Genomic DNA, 19,507 nt, shown 5'->3' with positions numbered 1-19,507 from the left:
CGCGGAGCGGCTGGGCCCGCGAGCCGTGGCCGCTGAGCCTGCGCGTCCGGAGTCTGTGCTCCGCAATAGGAGAGGCCACAACAGTGAGAGGCTCAGGTACCGCAAAAAAACAAAACAAAAAACCTCAGACTTTTTTCAGTTCTGACGGGGTCTTTGGCAAAATTAAAAAAGATGCTGGGAACAAAATTTTGCCTGGGACAACTATCCAAGGGTTAGGAATTGGTTCCCTTTTTTACATGTCAAGGGTGTGGCGCCAACGGCTTGAGACCATTATGGGTCCATTTACTCTTTGTTCATTTACATTTCACTAAAAAGTAAAGCACACAAGAGACATGCTGTTGAACAAATTCAACTTTCTTGGAGCTGAAACAGCCATATTTGTTACAGTAGAAGACAGCCCAGTCTGCAGATGGCGAACGGGAACCATCTCCACCCAGCACCCAGCATCAAGCACCTCATTTTTCTAAGATGGAACAAAACAAGAAATCGGAATGATCAAAGGAGGCCATTAAGTACTTTGGTTTTTAACTCAAAAGGTCAAGGAAATTTAAGTTTGGATGTTAATTGTTTTAGATTTGAACATCTTTGGATTATGACTTGCAAAGGGATTCAGATTTGTTGGTATTTTAATTGTTTGACTATCATTATTATGTTGACATTTTATCTCATTGCAGAACCTCTGAAAGACAATGTGGCTAGAAATAATTTTGGATGAAAAACAGCATAGGGATTGAGTTTTAGCTTCTGGCAAATTTTAGTCCTCTGGAGCTGGGGAGCAAACCATCATTACCCATGAGACAGGCCCCCTGGGTCCAAACTAAAACTCTAGTACTTAGAAATGTCCTCCAACTGCTGTCCAAAGCATTTATGAGATCTCCTTGAACACACTGTGACTAATATAATGCTTAACTCCTAAGCATCATCTGTCTTTCTCAGCTAACTCTTGAAGCCTTACAAACAAACCATGCAAAGTATGGCTTTTATCTCGAACTATTTCCATTGAGCAAGAACATCTGATCCCAAGGAAAAAACTGCAGGAGGACTGGTTGCACCCAGCTCATGCCATGTTTTTACGGTTCGCAACACTTGAAAAAAAAAAAAAACTCTGCAGATGTGACAGAAGACATCCAAGCTCCAAATCCCTAGGAAGCCATGTTGGCTCATTTCCCTGGTCAGTAACTACAGCACAGGGGAGGGTGGTGATTTCTCTATCATGCTTCAGTCACACGAAGCTTATTTTTAGGCTTCCAGAGGAAGCTCATTTTCCAAATCTCTGGGGCAAATGTTCGAGTGACCAAAGGAGAACCAGATGGCCATCAGAGGCCAGCGCTGGGAATGAATAACCATTCAGAAAAAGGGAAGGGGAACAACAATAAATCAGCCTAAAGTAGCAAGAAGCCTGTGAGTTGACGGCAGAAATTAAAACACAAATCTGCTACGCTAGACTCACTGCTTTCCAACAAAGAGACTAACTCAGGACCGAAGAAGAAAACAGTAAAACTGAAAAGTAAAACTCCTCCCCGCACCATGCTCTGGTCCACGCAGAGCGTCAGATGCAGCGGGGTAGTGGGGGGGAAGCAGCAGGTGATGTCAACTGAGGTGCTCAGGCTGTGGCTTCGCAAATGAAATAATACTATCCCTGTTGTATCTGAGCCCATTTCCCGTTTTCTCCCATTTATCATCCCCAGACAATGTGAACAGGCTTAACACCCCCAGACAATGTGAACAGGCTTAACACACTTTGCTGGTGATTACTTGGATGATTTTTTTTTTTTTTCCCTGTACGCGGGCTTCTCACTGTTGTGGCCTCTCCCGCTGCGGAGCACAGGCTCCGGACGCGCAGGCTCAGCGGCCATGGCTCACGGGCCCAGCCGCTCCGCGGCGGCATGTGGGATCTTCCCGGACTGGGGCACGGACCCGTGTCCCCTGTATCGGCAGGCGGACTCTCAACCACTGCGCCACCAGGGAAGCCCCTACTTGGATGATTTTTATGCATACAAATTAAGTAGATCCCTTGGTCCTTCAGAAAGGTGAGGCAAAGAAATCACCTTTAAGGGTACAGAAATGTAATCAGTCATTGGCCCACAACTGCCCCTCCTGCGGTGCGTGTCACCCTCCCAAGGAGAGGACAGTATCCTCAAGGGACTCTCAGTTCATCAAAAATAACAGGAGATGCAGAGGCAAGGAGAATCTGCATATGTCCCTCCTTGGTATCAGTTTCAAATTGGGCAAGGCAAGTCCAGACATTCTCTACAAAGCAGGGAGCTCTCACTCTCGCCATGTTCCCATGACCTAGTGAGAAGACTGGGGGATGGAGTTCTTTGGGGTTGTGGGCTGGCTAGTGAAGGCAGACCCTTGGGGCATTTCTCAGCAGGAGCCAGCTGTCTGCTCGCCTTGGACACATCTCTGGGAGCAGCAGGCCTGTGATATGCTTAGTCCTAAATTCTAGAATGATAAAATGCAAGTTGTGTGTACATATGTAGGAAAACCGCAAGACACACAAAATGTAGACGTGGGAGCGCTATCAAAAAAAAAAAAAAAAAAAAAAAGGAAAGGCATGCAAAAGACCTAAGAAGTAAACAGGAAGATTGGCAGGAAAGAAAATAAGAGATGAACTATCTGAGGTGCCTTAATACAGCTGCTGAGTCAAATCCAATTCAGCAATAATGGTAAACAGGTCAGATTTTTCCAGCACCTCTTTTCTAAGCAAACATTTTAAGGAAGTTTTACATGATACTATGGCTTCTTGTAACAGAAAAAGACTTTTAACTGGACATGCCATTTATGCAGATTTTAGATAAACAGTAACTGGTTATGCTGAGGACACTGTGGTGAAGTTTTGGTCTGCTGCTAAGTTCCAGGCAGTACCCTAAGACCATCCGCTGCCTTTTCCAGCTCAACACAAGCTGTACTCTGAGTTCTTTATTTTTCAAGAGTGGCGTTGAGTTCACACTGATTTGCTGGTATGTGTTTCTAAGGGCATGTACTTCTTGAAGAATTGGACTGGAAAGCTGAGATGTGTTCTGTGGAGCCCACAGGGGAAGTAGTAATAGGGGAGGTGGTCCCAGGCTCACACATGATCTCCCACAGCAGGTGTCGGAAAACTGCTGCCTGGGGGCCAGATCCGGCCCCATACCTGTCGTTGTAAAGTTTTACTTTTTTACACGCCCATCAGTTTGCTTATCGCCTATGACTGCTTTTGCACTGCAAAGGCAGAGGTGAATGGCTGCAACGGGGACTGTTTGGCCAGCAAAGCCTGAAATATTTACGATCTGGCTTTTACAACTGCTGACCTCTCATCTACAGGAATAACTCATACCCTAGCTCTATCCATCACCCCACCTCCATCCCCATCCAAAATCATTGGGAACAAGCTGAAGAATTTTAAGAAACATAACTTTATGAGTTGAAGGGAAAGTACTGACAAGTAGAGACATTTTAAGGAAGCTACTTCTGGAGACAAGGCTTACTGTTCTACCACAGTATTTCCTCTAAAAACATCTGTGTGACCCAGGCTTTTGTGATTCCATCTTTAGGTTTCATTTAAAAATGATCCTGATAAGAAACTCATTTGAAGGCTTCCCCACTGGCACAGTGGTTAAGAATCCGCCTGCCAATGCAGGGGACATGTGTTCGATCCCTGGTCTGGGAAGATCCCACATGCCACGGAGCAACTAAGCCCGTGCGCCACAACTACTGAGCCTGCGCTCTAGAGCCCGCGAGCCACAACTACTGAGTCCACGTGGCACAACTACTGAAGCCCGTGCACCTAGAGCCCGTGCTCCGCAACAAGAGACGCCACCGCAATGAGAAGCCCGCGCACCGCAACGAAGAGTAGCCCCCGCTCGCCATAACTAGGGAAAGCCCGTGTGCAGCAGCGAAGACCCAACGCCGCCAAAAATAAATAAATTAATGAAAAAAAAATGCACATACTTTGCTAAGTGTCATAGGGTTATTGGCCACCATTTGACCTGGTTTAATCACATTGTTTTGTTAACAAACATACGGCTTAGAAGAGATGGAAAGGGTTTTTTGTGTTTTTTGGTCTTTGTTGGTGGTGGTGGTGGTGGCGGTGGTGGGAAAAAGGGAGAAAATGGCTTGGAGAAGAAGAAAGGAGAGGTTTCTGGGGGAGGATGCAACCTCTTAGGGGAGAGGGGAGAGTATGGGTCCCTCAGTGGGGGGTTTAGAACAGTATGAGGATACTGGGCTCCAGGAAAGCTGGGGAGAGAGGGTCCAACAAGTAAGGAGGAGCTGATGACAAGAGGCTGGAGGGTTCAAAGGTAAACAAAATCCCCCTCAAAATACTGCTTAGGATCAGTCCTGCCTTCAGAGAAAAAACGGGGGTTGGGGGAGGAGGAAACTTACTCCTTGGTGGTAACCAAGGAGCCCTGCTTGCAGAACTCGGCTCTCCAGGCTGCCGGCTGGCCCTGCTCCCTTCCTCCATCGACGCGTCAGACTGCTTCCTGCCTTTCCACCCTCTGGGGCCCTCTCCTTCAGTCCAGGCTCTGCTGACTTCTCCGTGGAGCTATAGGAAACACCTCCACCTTCATCTGCCTTTCTTCAGCCCAGCTCTTCCTCTACCTTACTGCTTGAGGAACCTTAAAACAAAAACTCTGACCCTGTAACTCAACTTTAAAATCATCAGTGAGTATATAGCTTGTAAAATAAGTCATAGTTTTTTAGTGTGAAACCAAAAGCATGGGCTGGACATTTATTTGCACTTAATTGACTATTTGCAGATCCTTGAACAAGGCTCAACAGTTCCTATTTGTGGACCACTGTACGTGTTATTTTTCCACTGCAGGGTGTCACCCACTCCTGTGGGTGTTCCTGTGGAAATCCTATGGAATAGCCAACATCACCCCATCTACTGAGCTCTCCCTGATCCCAGGATGGAATGCGACATCCCTCCTCTAGGTCAATATAGCATATGGCTCCTAAAGACTTATTATATGGAAGAGGTGAATAGAAAAATTATAGGAATAACTATCATTCATTATGGAATATAACAAATCCTATAACAGAGGAAGACTGACTGCTACCTCTTCGAATTCCCCCAAAGCACCGGGCATGGCGCTCAGCACGTAGATGGCTATGTCAAAGCTGGCTACAGCCCAGTGTTGGCTAGTACTACGACTTGGTTGTGGACATCCGCAAGGCCACACTATCAGCTTCTGAGATTGTGTCTGGTGTCAGTGGGATGCCTGTTAGAAAGAATTAGAGATGTCCACTTTGGGAGCTGAAGAGGGGGTGTGTGGTGCCATGCAGGTGACCTATTTGCCACCACTAGCTTAAAAGATAATTCTACAAATATTTATTAAGTAAATATGTTTGTTTCTAGGGGAAATACATTTGAATATCAGCTTTACCAACAAATTTTTGAAAACATCTACTCCTTCATAAATCAGAAGGTGTTCTGATTTTTAAGTTTTTTTAAATACATCTTTATTGCAGTATAATTGCTTTACGATGTTGTGTTAGTTTCTGTTGTACAACAACGTGAATCAGCTGTATGTATACGTGTGTCCCCATATCCCCTCCCTCTTGTGTCTCCTTCCCGCCCTCCCTATCCCACCCCTCTAGGTGGTCACAAAGCACCGAGCTGATCTCCCTGTGCTTTGCACAGCTTCCCACTAGCTGTTTTACATTTGGTCGTGTATATATGTCAGTGCTACTCTTTCACTACCTCCCAGCCGCCGCCCACCCCTGCCCCGTGTCCTCAAGTCCCTTCTCTACGTCTGCTTTTTTATTCCTGCTCTGCCAGTAGGTCCGTCAGTACCGTTTTTCTAGATTCCATATATATGCGTTAGCATACGGTATTTGTTTTTCTCTTTCTGACTTACTTCATGCTGTATGACAGACTCTAGGTTCTAAAATGTGAGAAGCAGACAAATGGAATTGGCAATGAGAGAGAGCAGAGATGACAGAAAGCCGGAGGGATTAGAAAAGTCTCTGAGGAACGAGGGGCTTCAGTTCGAGAGTCAGGAATAGAAGGAAGGATACCCCAAGTTAAGAAGTAAGAGGAAGAACCGGAAGGGAGAGGCATGGATTTCTTTTTTCTGCAAACATCATTCACTGAGCTAAATCAGTACTTATGTAAAAAGCTAGGCAAGCAAAAGCAAGCAAACAAAAAGCTAGGCCAGCAAACACAGTTACAATAGGGGGTGGGTGAGGAGAATTCTATTCATTTTAAATAGCTCTACTTCTTTGAGAAATTTCTGCCCTGGATTCCAGAGGGGGAACTTCTGATCTCTCATATTTTGCTGTGTTTTTATTTCCAGGCTCTGGACTACCATGTTGCATACAATGTGGTGAAAAAGAAAAAAAAAAAAAATAAACAAACCAAAACCCCTTCAAATCTTCCACTTCTCATGAAGTCTTCAAGTCAGGTGTGCTTTTCTCTAGCATACATTGCCTATTTGTCTAATTCATCTATGCACTGTCAAAGTGATTTTCCTAAAAAAAGACCAAAACCCCAGCGCGATAACTGGAATTGAAACTAGGTGGAGATATCCTGTTTCTCTTAAGAGAGTGAGACTCTGTGTATCAGCTCCATCTCCATGTAAAGTCTCCAAAGACACACACCTCTCAAGGATTTCTGTTACCTTCAAGGCTTAGCAAAGCTCATAGATGAATAAGATATATTACCTAAGATATATGCTGCACAAATGAGTCACATAATCCTGTTTTTCCCCTCGTGTAATTGCCATCATTTTGTCTATTTCAGTTCCATCTCTGCACTGCCACCTTCCTTCAATCTTAATATGTTCTACTTTACATTTCGGTGGGCAGACCACAGACTTCAACTCTCAGTGGACATATACAACTAAATTAATAAGGATGATATTTATATGAGGAAAATTCATAACCAGGGGCAGGGCTAAAAGGCATCTTGTAATACTGTAATGGAATACCCAAAGACTGGAACCAACTTACCTGAAGTGATAACGTCACTTCATGACGTTATGACCACTGACCACAGTGGTGTCAGTTTCATCAAAGAAGTGAATGTGGAGGCAAAGAAGCTTTATTACGTGCCCTTGTAGTCCGTATTTTATTTCCACTGAAATGTGAAGGAATTTTTCAAATCCAAACAAATGATCGTAAAGTTGACGGCATACTAAAGGGATTTCTTTAAACTGTATTTCCTACGGCTCCATCCTGTGATGTCAACCTTTACAGATCGTGTAGCCATCAGGCACTCCCAATACAGATGCATAATGTATAACTCTATGCTATTGCACTAATGTACACATACACTATAAAACACAAAACAATGTAAAATGAGATAAAAATCTATACAAGTTCTAATACTTTCTGCCCACACTGCAAGGGACTATCTGACTCTGCCCGTATATTACAATATTTGCTTTCCTAGGCAAATCACTGGAGCTGTTTATTTCCTCGAGAACTGCAAACTGCTCGGGTGAAAATGCAGCACAAAGCCAGGTAGCGAGTTGGAACAGGCCCCAGAAAACGTGCCAGGGGAATAAGCCTAATTCAAACTTCAGCAGTTTTCTGGGCAATGCATCCAGGCCAAATAATTATTCTTACCTTATTTTTCCCCCACCTATTTAAATAATCACTTCATCTCCTTAGGTATGAAACCAAATCAAACAAAAAAAAACCACCCCTGAGTTTAAATCTTATTTTCTTAGACTAACGATCCTTGCAGACCTGTCTGTCTTGTCTTGCTCTGGCAGTTCTACACACCGCCAACGAGCTTCACGCCGCCTCTTTGACGTGGCCTGAGTTACCTAAAGAGTTGCTTAAGGAACATCTAAATGCATCGAGATCTAGTGGGGAAGTCGAAGGTGTTGAGGGGAAGGAGAGGGTAGTTCACAGCTTGGGACAGTGGAGAGAAGAATATACAACCCGTGGGAATTATGCACCAGTATGAATTCCTGCCTTCTTTGGGTTGGTGGTGGAAATAATACAGCTTCTGCAATGACCACACCAGTCTATATACCGGGAACTCATGTCTGCAAAGGCAATGAGAGCCAAGGTGTGCAAGCCAAGTCTGTGTTCACAAAGGATGCAGAACGGGCTACGGGCTCTGTGCTTCCAAGTTCCCCACAAGCAGCACAACCACCACAGCTTCTCCCCCCATGTCCCAGACCGCAGGAAGGCAGCTGGGGGCCTCAGAGCTCCTCTTATCTCAAAGCCATGCACGGACTGGTCCCTGGGCTTCATCCAGCTCCCAGCCAGGAGACTCTTAGGGGCCCTGCCACTTTGGGTCACGTCTGGCAGCTGCCATATGGCTCACGAAGGTGTGTGGTCGAATTGGCTGCTTTCTACAGTGGCCACCACCTTTCAAAGGTTTGCTTTTTAAAACCTGGGTGGGCATCAGAATCACCTGGGAAGCTTCTGAAACTAGACCCCACTCAGATCTGCCAGAGAGGCTTTCCAGCGTGGGGCCTGGGGATCGGGTGACCAGCCTAAACCGTGCCCTCCCTGTGCACTTTAATACACACGAGAGCGCGGAGCTACCTGCGTACATTCCTGCGTCTGCTACACACAGCCCTTCCCCTCACGTGTGTGAGATGAGTTCACCTTTTCCTTCCAGGCCCTTTTGCTTTTCCCTCGTTGCTGCCTTGGCTATTCCCCTTGGCTTGTCCAGGGGAACAAGTTTGCTCTCAGCAGAGCTCAGCGATCTTCTCTCTCACCAAGGATTTCTAGCCTATATAACAGCAAGTATGGGGCAGCCAACCCCCACCAAGGTTCCTGGTGGCCCTGACACTGTATGTGAATCTGCATCTTGAGACTCGAGGTCCCATGCTGTCTTCCCTGGGGCCTTTTTGGCTACTCTTTTCACTAACATTCCACCTACTACTTCACCAACCCCCTAGGGATAGTCAATCCTTTGTTGTGGTTGATTGTTAAAAGTTCCCTTTTCAACATATGTATAACTGATTCACTTTGTTGTAAAGCAGAAACTAACACACCATTGTAAAGCAATTATACTCCAATAAAGATGTTAAAAAATATTTTTTAAAAAGTTTCCTTTTCTAAGTTCCCTTTCTAGCTGCTAGCAGCTCTGGAAGCTTAACCAAACAGAAAATAAGAAATCTACTCATTTCTTTTTTTTTTGCGGTACACGGGCCTCTCACAGTTGTGGCCTCTCCCGTTGCGGAGCACAGGCTCCGGACGCGCAGGCTCAGCGGCCATGGCTCACGGGCCCAGCCGCTCCGCGGTATGTGGGATCTTCCCGGACCGGGGCACAAACCCATGTCCCCTGCATCGGCAGGCGGACTCTCAACCACTGCGCCACCAGGGAAGCCCTACTCATTTCTTAATGAGGTGGTTCCACTGATGTCCTATTTTAAGGGAAGGGACACTGTTCTCCCAGTGCTATACTTGGAAAAATGATCTTATATACACTGATATTTGTATACCAGGTGGAAACTCCCAAAAGGGAGAGGCAGATACAAACCACAGATGCCTACCATGTGCCATGCCCATTTAAAATTCGTGGTGTGCTGGGCAAGACGGGCAAGTCAATGGAAGGTAACTAAACCTTATGATGAGGGGTATGCAGGAGCATTAAGGAGTGAGACAGGGAACATCAACCGTCTACCTTTCTGCTCACCTGTCCAACCATCCTGTCCCCACGGATCCTCTCCTCATGGGGAGGATGACAGTAAGCAAACAGTCATATGTATATGTCTTTACAGTCTGTGTTAAGGGTCACGAAGGAAAATACAGTATGTATTATAGGCATGAAGGATATGTGTGTCCAGGAAGACTTCCTGGAGGAGGTGAGTAGACTTCCTGGAGGAGGTGAGTCCTAAAGTTAGATTAGTAGAAAGTGGAAGCCCAAGGAGAAGGAAAGACGGTTCCTGACCCACGAGCAGGCGGAGGACTTCTCTAAGCAGTGGCTGCCACTGCCCTGTGCTCAGAGGGACCCTGAGACGCAGCAGCAGAGCCCACCTGTGCCCATATGAGCAGCCTGTCTTAACACCCTCCCCTCGAGGCTTTAGCGAAGAACATTTGCTCCCCTTACAAAAAGCTCGGCGAGTCCTGAGCCAGTGTCTCTCTGCATTACTAGTTTTACTCTGTGAAGAGCTGATTTTTCAGTCAGACACTGGGGCCTTCCTGTTTCAACACTAATCGCAAGTTTACACTCTTGGTGCTCTCTGTGCCTTGCATTAGCCTCTAAGTTCGATTCACCAGAAAAATCTAGCTCAGGCCCCAAACAACAGACAATCCCACACTCTGACTTCACCAGCAACGGCACCCTCAGACGCTTCACTGCAAGCCCTCAGAGCCCAGGCTCTTTTGGAAGCACTTAAGAGCCAACACTTCACCACGTATTCAATACAAATAAAACACAAGAGAGCCTCTCCTTTCTCTGCATATAGATGAACATCTACCCCCAGGATGCTGCCTCTTCCAAAAGACTGTGATTCAGGTTCTCACACCTCAGGGTTAAGCCATCAGCAAACGAAGAATCAAACACCAACATCAGACTTACAGAATCATAAGATCCAGTTTGGCTCTTCTTTTCTCCTTTTGAGAGGTGAAGTCCTTTATTCCTTCTTAAACCCTAATAACCCCAAAGTTCTCCAAGATTTTCCAAACCAGTGATTCCAAAAATGTTAGAACTGATTCCCTTGATGCCAAAGGAAACCGGATACAGGTCTGCTGATTGATGTGCTAAACAAAATCTTCCCAGCTGAGCTTCGACAATTGCAGATTTGGCAACAACAATCATTACTTCCATTTTTGTTTTGTTTTTGTTAAATATATAAAAAGGGAAAGACAGGTTCCTAATCACTTAAGAGGTATCACCCATTCCACGTCCTGTTATATTAAAACTCTTCTTCCTCTCTTCATTTTAAAAAGAGCCACTCCCTCAGAAGGCCATATATATATATATATATATATATATATATATATATATATATATATATATATATATTTTGAAAGCCTCATTTAAAAAAAGATGAACTAGATGCAAACTATTATATATAGGCTGGATAAACAACAAGGTCCTACTGTATAGCACAGGCAACTGTATTCAATATCCTGTGATAAACCATAATGGAAAAGACTATGAAAAAAAATGCATAGCTGAGTCGCTTTGCTGTACAGCAGAAATTAACACAACATTGTAAATCAACTATACTTCAATAAAATTAATTTAAAAATAAAAAAAGATGAACTATAATTATTTACATTTGAGAAAGGATACTCACTTTTTTCAATAGCTAATAATAATGCATGTTCTACCCATTTTATTGGAGGGCTCTAAAGTTCTCAAATGTTAGCCTTAGACCAAATCACCGGGAAGGCTTATTAAAAAAATTTTTTTAGATGCCTTGAGAAAGAATGGCCAACCGGGCGGATGGGGACACAGTCGGTATGGGGGAGGGGACTAGACTCAGCTATTTCTGAGACCGGGGCGGGCAGTCTTTGAGATGGGATGTCTGTGGGAGGTGGAGGGAGGGCCCTCCCTCTGAAGCCAGCCCCCACCCCCTCCCGAGATGGAGGACAATCACGCACACGCCTGTGGGATTTTCTTGTCCCGTCCTTGTTCCCTTTCTCTCGCCTCCATGCCTCGCACTTGACGTTCACCACATGATTCTATCCTAAGCGCGGCCCGAGCTCTCCGAAAGGCAAACCTCATGGCTGTTTCCTGTAGCCATGGAAACGTAACTCACAAGGGCGCTCATGGCAGATCCTGAGCATTTGTATTGCTTTTGCCTCCTAAGCGCTTGGAGCGTCCACGACTTACAGGTGCAAGAAGAGTCAGAGTCAGAGTGGAACTCGGCTGCAGGTTTAATCATTATCATCTGGGAAGTAAAAGGTTTTGTGACTTAGCTGATTAAAACAGTACCAGGTTTCTTTCGTTTAAGTGGTTCGATAGTGTTTAAAAATGATAAAACAAAGAGCCTTGGATTGTAAACACAGAACTGAAACATTTCTCTTTCTCACTAGTTCAGCACCTCTGGAAGGCCCAGCAGGGCAGACCGTGGGCAGGTCGTGAAGGCGGGAAAATGTCGTGTGCCCACTTCCTGGCCCTGCAGGGCTCTGGCTCACACCCGGGTCGCCTGGCTTGGAACCAGAGCTCAAGAGAATGGCTGACAGGTGGTGGGCGTTCAGGCAAGGGTGACGAGCCAGGGAGGAAGCCCGGTGTCCCCTCCTCCGTGATGCTTTGCGAGGGGGGCGCAGTGGAAGGTGAGGTGGGGCCAGGTGGTGTCCGGGGCACACAGAAGGCAGAACTAACTGTCAAAGCAGGATGAGTGCTGGTTTCTCCACCAGCGACAGTGGGTTTGCGATTTGCGTACGAGAGCTGGTGGTGACGTGACGGAGAAACCCGGAAGTACGGCCCTGAAACGTGTGTACTTGTGGGGGACGATTGCTCAGTCATTTGTTTCTCCTTAAAGGAAACCTAAAATTTCCCAAATAAAGTGTGTGATGACGGAATGCACTGAAATTCCTTTGGCAAAATTGCAATAGTAAGCATACACAACAATATGTGATTAATTGGCAAACTTTTAAAAGATAATGTTATTGGTGATGGTGGGACCCGGGCAACTGCTGGAAGTGTCAATTAGTAAATAAGCACTTCTACTGCTACGAGCTATCTGAGCAAATAAGAAAATGGAAAATGTGCACAGGGCTACATGGACAAACATGTTCTGTACAGAATTCTTTATAATTTTAAAAATTAAATATACATGTGACTGATGTAAATGGAATTTCTGGTAGAAAATTAGTAAAATAAATGATGGCATATCCATGTTATAAAATATTAGCCATTACAAATCATGTTTCAGAAGACCCTTTGATGACATGGGGAAATGTTCAGGATCATATCATTAAGACCATAGCAAGTTTCACAAGTATGTTAATATAAGGTCAATTAAAAATATATATGTGCTTAACAAAAAAAAAATCAAGTAGAAAGGCATAGCAAAATGTTAAAGACGGCTCTCTTTGAACAGTAGGATTGTGGGTGATTTGTATTGTCGTTTGTGGGTTTTGGGGGGTCAAAAAAACCCATTTAGGGCTTCCCTGGTGGCGCAGTGGTTGAGAATCCGCCTGCCGATGCAGGGGTCACGGGTTCGTGCCCTGGTCCGGGAAGATCCCACATGCCGCGGAGCAACTAAGTCCGTGAGCCATGGCCGCTAGGCCTGCGCGTCCGGAGCCTGTGCTCCGCAACGGGAGAGGCCACAGCAGTGAGAGGCCCGCATACCGAAAAAAAACAAAAACAAAACAAAAAACCCATTTATATAGTGGAAACATTACTTTTAGAACCAGAACAACTCATTTGACTTATAATTTAAATTATATTACATTTATAAAAAACATGATAAATTTATAAAACTATAGTAAGTTTAAATTATAATTTAAATAAAAACATGTACCATGTAACACATTTAATAAATGTAATGGCCCATTTATTAGACCAGTATTTAGTGTAAAAAAATTCCTAGACAAAGAATTCCTTGTTTTTTTTTTTTTTTTGCAAGAGATTATGAATTATGAGATTAAAAAATATATGCGGACTATAACCTCTCTACAGACTGTTGTGCCCCATTACTGGCTCCGGGCTTCCTCAGAGGAGGTGCAGGTATGTTGCAGACTTCTCCTCTCTTTCAATCCCGAGCTTATTTAGCTCTCCACTGAAACTGGCTGAGCTGGGCAGGGCACAGCTGCCGAGCGGTGGGGTCTGTCCAGCAGGGGCGAGCTTTCCAGACTGTGGGCATGTGAGGGGAGAAGTCGTGGGCTGGAGCCGGGCTGGACAGCTATGTCTGGTTAGAAAGGTGGGAATAGTGGAGTCAGGCTGGAGTTGAGAGGTCTGCTGGCTGGACTGCCACACGCTCCATTCCCCTTCTGTACAGAGGGTGACTGCTGTACCAGCAGGGAACGGCAAGGGCAGGGGAGGTCCCAGGGAGGAAGGGTGGGCAGACACAGAAAGAGCGTGGCCTTAAAGGATGGGTGGACAATAGCGGGAGAAGAGACACTTGATGCTCAGCCCGTTCCAGGCTTATCCATGGAACGTCTCTGTAGGTCATTCCTACGGGGGCCGGAACGTGGATCTCGCCCCATCAGCCCTCCGAGGCTGCCATGATACAGTCAGCTACGAGCCAGAGGTGTAACTGTAATGTTTATGTTGGATAAACCTAGTTAGATTTCGTTGTCATTTTTTCATTAGTTTTCAGTGAATGCTTGTCCTGTTGTTTGTTTCTAAATTTATTTAGTTATTTATAACTCGGCACCAGATGTACTGGCTACATTGTAGGGATTCACTGGGAACTCAAGCCAGTCATTGCATTCCCACATCTCATGGAGTTCACAGTTGGACGAGAGAAACAGATTTTAATCAAATAGTCACAAATCTAAATGTAACAAGCAGTTCAGGGTAAAGCCATATGGTCTTGGTATGAGAGCTAAGAGATTTAATATAGATGGAATATATTCTGGAAGTTTCTCTGAGGAAGTAACACTAAAGGATCCAAAAGATGAATTGGAGACACAGACAGAGAGATCAAACGTATGGATACCAAGGGGGGAAGGGTGGGGTGGGGTGAACTGGGAGATTGGGATTGACATATATACACTATTGATACGATGTAGAAAATAGATGACTAATGAGAACCTACTGTGTAGCACAGGGAACTCTCCTCAACACTCTGCGGTGACTTAGATGGCAAGGAAATCCAAAAAAAGAGGGGCTATACGTATACGTATAGCTGATTCATTTTGCTGCACAGCAGAAACTAACACAACACTATAAAGCCACTATACTGCAATAAAATTTTTTTAAAAACCCAAAAAACAAAAATGAATTGGAGTCAGTCAGGCAAAGAGGATTCCAGAGAGCCAGAACAGCACGTGCAAAGGTCCTACGGCAGAAAAATGTATGGTCATTATGAAGGACTGCAGGAAGGGCAGTGAGCTTGGTGTGAGGTGAGGCCCAAGAAGCGGGCAGAGGTCAGTCAGGGGGACAGTGGGGGTCATGAGCATTAGTGTGGTCTCTATGCTTACTAAAAGTAAAATTAAGGGAAAAGGTAAGGAAAAAGTGGCTACTGAATGGTGTCATAATACAAAGAGGCGGGAATAATCACACAGTTGTCTTTAAACTGTTTACTTTAACCCCATCCATTCAGCTCTGATTGACCTGCTTTACAGGTTAGTCTTCTGAGAAAGCTTTCCTTTGAGGGAAAAGCTGTTGGAACAGTGTTTGAAATCTACAATGGGCCTGTACAGGACCTCTGGGAAAATTACAAAAGGTACCACTTCTTCAAGATGTTTTCCTTCTTTTACTGGAAAATTGTCTTAACGTACTGATTTTGTTCGAGCAAAATTCTTTACTGCCATCTTCCAGAAAACTGTCCTCATAAACATAAAAACCTATGATGTTTATGATGCAAATGGTGCTCCCTTAGATGTGGCACCTTTGTGCAGTCCACAACCTGCACCACCATACTCGGTGGCCCTGGAACTCCCGTGATCATAAAGAAAGGGGAAAAGTAACTTTTTCTTCCTTAAATTCAAATAGCATATCATGTAAATGGGAAATGAGATTTTTTTTGTTTTGTCTTCTAAGGCAGAGGTCCCCAACCTTTTGGGCACCAGGGACCGGTTTCGTGGAAGACAAGTTTTCCTCGGATGGGAGGGGGTGGCTCAGGCAGTAATGCGAGCCATGGGAGCGGCAGATAAAGCTTCGCTTGCCCGCCCGGCCCGGGTTCCTAACAGGCCGCGGACTAGTACCGGGGTTTGGGGAACCCTGTTCTAAGGCCTAATTATAAATAAGACTAATTTCCCAACGCTTACCCATGCTGACTAGGTTCAGTGCTGATGGGAAGGAGTAAGGGTTCCAAATGGCATGAAGAAAGCACCCTCCCCAGGGCTGGTTGGATGGGGAACAGTGGCTAACAAGGTTTTACGCTAAAAATGACGTATCTACCAGATCTGGGATACAAAGAGGAGACCACAGAGCCACACTGCAACCACAGCTAACCACAAGCCCTCCCGACTCTGTGCCAGACCATGCCGGGGAGCACCCCTCGAGGGCGTGAGGCGTCACAGGCTGGGTGAGGAAGCGCTATGAGCCGTGGGAAGGTCCTGATTTCAGGAAAACTGGGAGACACATCTATACAGCTTCACCTGAATGGGTTCTGTGTTATTTTAACATTCCACTTTCAACCAGACATCTCTCAGTCTAAGTTTAAATTCACAAACGATAGTTTTCAAACACTATATCAAGAAGTAGCAATAAAACCCTTGTATATATTGTTAGACTTCTTAGAAATTGATATACGCACTGAACTCAATACCCAATTGCTCTCGTATTTCCAGTGTCAATTCCAGTGTCAATTTTTTTTTTCTTAAATTAAAAGTATTACCCCCACAGATTTTTCTGACAAAAAAAAAAAAAAAAGATGCACTCTGGTCCTCTCCCAACCTGGTCTCGACCATACTATCTATATCTATCTCAAGCTTTTATCTCTGATCCTGGCACCCGTGTCTTCGGGAAAACACCGCCCCAGCAGAGTAGCCTGGAAAAGCACAGGCACACTTACTGCTCCCTGGATGGAAGATGATCCGGTTCCTACGTCCTCGTCCCCGTCCGGCTCCTGGTCTTCGTTGTCGGTCCAAGAGGACACGTCCTCTACCGAACTGGTCAGATCAGGCAAACTCTTAGATGTTAGCCTGAGGAGGTCCTCTGCAGAGCTTTCCTATGGGGACACAATGAAAGGCCCACGAGTTACCTCATGATGTCAAGGTCAAGGTCAAGGTCAAGGAAAACCTAGCTGAGTCAACCGCGGGTGGTTACGTGCTCCCAATCCAAAGCCTATATGGAGTGCTGGTTCCCCATTTCCAGGGGTGCAAGGTTTCCTCAAATGTCAGGAGTATGGACCCAATTCAAACCCAGACCATTTTTTTTTTCTTGATGAATCTATGTTTCTCAGGTGAATGTTTCTACGGGCAATCTAAACTCCCTGAACTTAAGACCCTTCGATGCCCTCCCCTGTCTTACTTTCAGGATATAGTTTAAACTCCCTCACTGGCAGGCTAACATCAGAGATCTGGCCTCTGCCCAGCTCTCCAAACTCACCCCACTCCACTCTCTCCCCTCCCTTCCATTCAAGCTGTACTGACTTTCAAACGCGCCGGGCTCTCCCCTGCCCTGTTGCCTTTTCCACCAGCAGCTCCCCTGCCTAGCCCACCCTTCCTCTCATGACTAAGGCCTCTCTGGACAAAGCTTGAGCATTGTCTCCTGCAAGCCTTCCTGGATCACCTCTGGAGGCATTTGCCTCCCCTTTCCCCTCTAATGTCCTCTACTGTTTATCGCCTCGCTGTGTGTGTGTCTAACTTCCTCATCTGTCTCCCCTGCTTGTCTGAGAGTTCCTCAAACCATGTGTACTCAGTGCAGTGTCCCCAGGCCTAGCTCAGAGCTTAAACATCCACCGTATCCTCCCTCTCCCTCATCGCTCATCTCACAGGCCCCACGGTCATTAGAAAGAGAATAGACTGTTTAGTGAATCACAATGTCAAAGTGGAGACGCGATAATGTCTCTGCAACTGAAAGCTGGCCCTTGAACAGCTTTTAAAGGTCAACGAAAACCCATGGAATCAGATTAGACTCCAAAGGGGGCTTCATCAGCACAGCCCTGCCTTCCTACACACAAACAAGGTCAGGATGGGTTGAGGCACGCAGGCGAGATCAGTGAGACCACGTGACAATCCCAAGGACAAGTGAGGCACACGCAGGAGCCGAGAGCTCTCCTGGGAAATGACACAGCACGTGAGGCCAGGGACGGGGGGCTGCAGGGCTGATCTGAGGCCAGAAAAAAGGAGCAACGTGTCCTCTCCTCTTTCCCCCATACCAGCAATTTCTAGAAGGAAGGAAACACGTGGAGAGTTTTGATCATCCTATTCCTTGCGGGTTGACAGAGAAGAGAATAACAAAAAATACCCATCTTATACAAGGGACGTTACAAACTACGACTGAGTTGGCACCTGGTGACAATGTGTCGTCTGTTACTAGTTTGATGCAGTTTCCACCTTCAAGGTACCCGAAGCTCATTCATTTTAGATCAGTAATGTGTGAACACCATACTTTTAGACCTTGCCTGAGGAAGGGAAAAAGAGTAATTAATGAGAAAGTGAGTTGAGTCCTCTTCTGTGATGTCAGTTCTGCTCAGCTATTAATGGAAAGCTTAAAAAAAGTGAAAGGTCCCAACTGCTGAGTAAATTTCACAATAGCCACAGGAGGGAATACTCTGCCGCCATAAAAAATGATGTTCTAGAAATTTCTTTCCTGAGGTGGAAAGAGTTCTTATCGTATGTTACTTACCAAAAAAGCAGGTTAAAAATAATATGTAAGAACCGTATGAATAACAGATGTAATAATAAACTGGATACAATACTGTGTGATAACCATAAAGGAGCACATTTCTCCAAGGGCTCCCTGTGACCAACTACACAGTGGAGAACCCTTTAGAATTCCCTGAATCTCCCGAACATCCCGTGAAGCAGTTATTGATCCTCATTGTACAAGTCAGACTTCGAGAGATGTAGTAACTTGCTCAAGATGCACCGCTTTTAAAGGGCTGTGCTGGCACCTGAATCCTGGTGGGACTGCCTCCAGGTGCACTGCCTCCTTGTGTTTGATTCCATTTAAAAGAAAACCTGCGTGTATTTGCACACACATACGCGTTCCTGTCTGGAAGGACACACCAGTTAGTGGATAGTTAACTGTTGGCGGTGTTACAAACATTTTATCTTCTTTCTCTTCTCTATATTTTTTCTGGGCTTTCTACATTAGATATAATGAATACATATTTCTTGTTAATAAAAACCAGCAGCGAAACAAAAAAGAGAGAGAGCACGAGAGAAAGCTGTATTGCTATGCATGTACTTCTAGGAATAGCAGAACGAACTTGGATATTCTGAGTTTATTCATTCAACAAAAACTTTCTAAGCGCCTCTGTACACACAAATGACATATTGTGTGGAAACATGAGATACCCTCTCCAGAAGAAAGTAATTGCTGTATCTCCAAAACGATGCCTTAAAGTTTTGTGACAAGGTGACGATTACCTGCAATAATGAATTTAGATTTTTTATTACTCCTTATATTCAGTAAGTCAAAAGTTCTTCTTCTTTTCTCCCTCCCTTCAAATATAAAGACAGAAACAAAGCCTGTGGATGATTTGGTCTTGTGGGATGAAGAAGAGGAACAGATGCCCAGAGGTGCCTAAAGAGTGACTTCTGGGCTTCCCTGGTGGCGCAGTGGTTGAGAATCCGCCTGCCGATGCAGGGGACACGGGTTCGTGCCCCGGTCTGGGAAGATCCCACATGCCGCAGAGCGGCTGGGCCCGTGAGCTATGGCCGCTGGGCCTGCGTGTCCGGAGCCTGTGCTCCGCAATGGGAGAGGCCACAACAGTGAGAGGCCCACGTACCGCAAAAAAAAAAAAAAAAAAAAAAAAAAAAGAGTGACTTCTTTTTTCTCCTCCATGGATGAGCACGTTGGATGGTGTAGATTAAG

At 45.3% G+C, this 19,507-nt stretch overlaps 1 protein-coding gene across 3 annotated transcripts in view; it reads right to left on the bottom strand.

Annotated features, from left to right (window-relative positions):
- Nucleotides 1–19,507, bottom strand: part of PDZD2 (PDZ domain containing 2) — a 388,118-nt gene that overhangs the window by 70,222 nt on the left and 298,389 nt on the right. For all 3 annotated transcript variants that reach the window (XM_067030849.1, XM_067030851.1, XM_067030850.1), the window contains one exon: nucleotides 16,536–16,691. In XM_067030849.1, coding sequence (XP_066886950.1) covers nucleotides 16,536–16,691 — 156 coding nt within the window. The remainder of the gene's footprint in view (nucleotides 1–16,535; nucleotides 16,692–19,507) is intronic.

The sequence above is a fragment of the Kogia breviceps genome, chromosome 4 (assembly GCF_026419965.1).
Source record: "Kogia breviceps isolate mKogBre1 chromosome 4, mKogBre1 haplotype 1, whole genome shotgun sequence".
Classification (NCBI taxonomy): Eukaryota; Metazoa; Chordata; class Mammalia; order Artiodactyla; family Physeteridae; genus Kogia; species Kogia breviceps.
The sequence above is the reverse complement of the archived record's forward strand: the minus strand, read 5'-3'. Positions and strand labels throughout refer to the sequence as shown.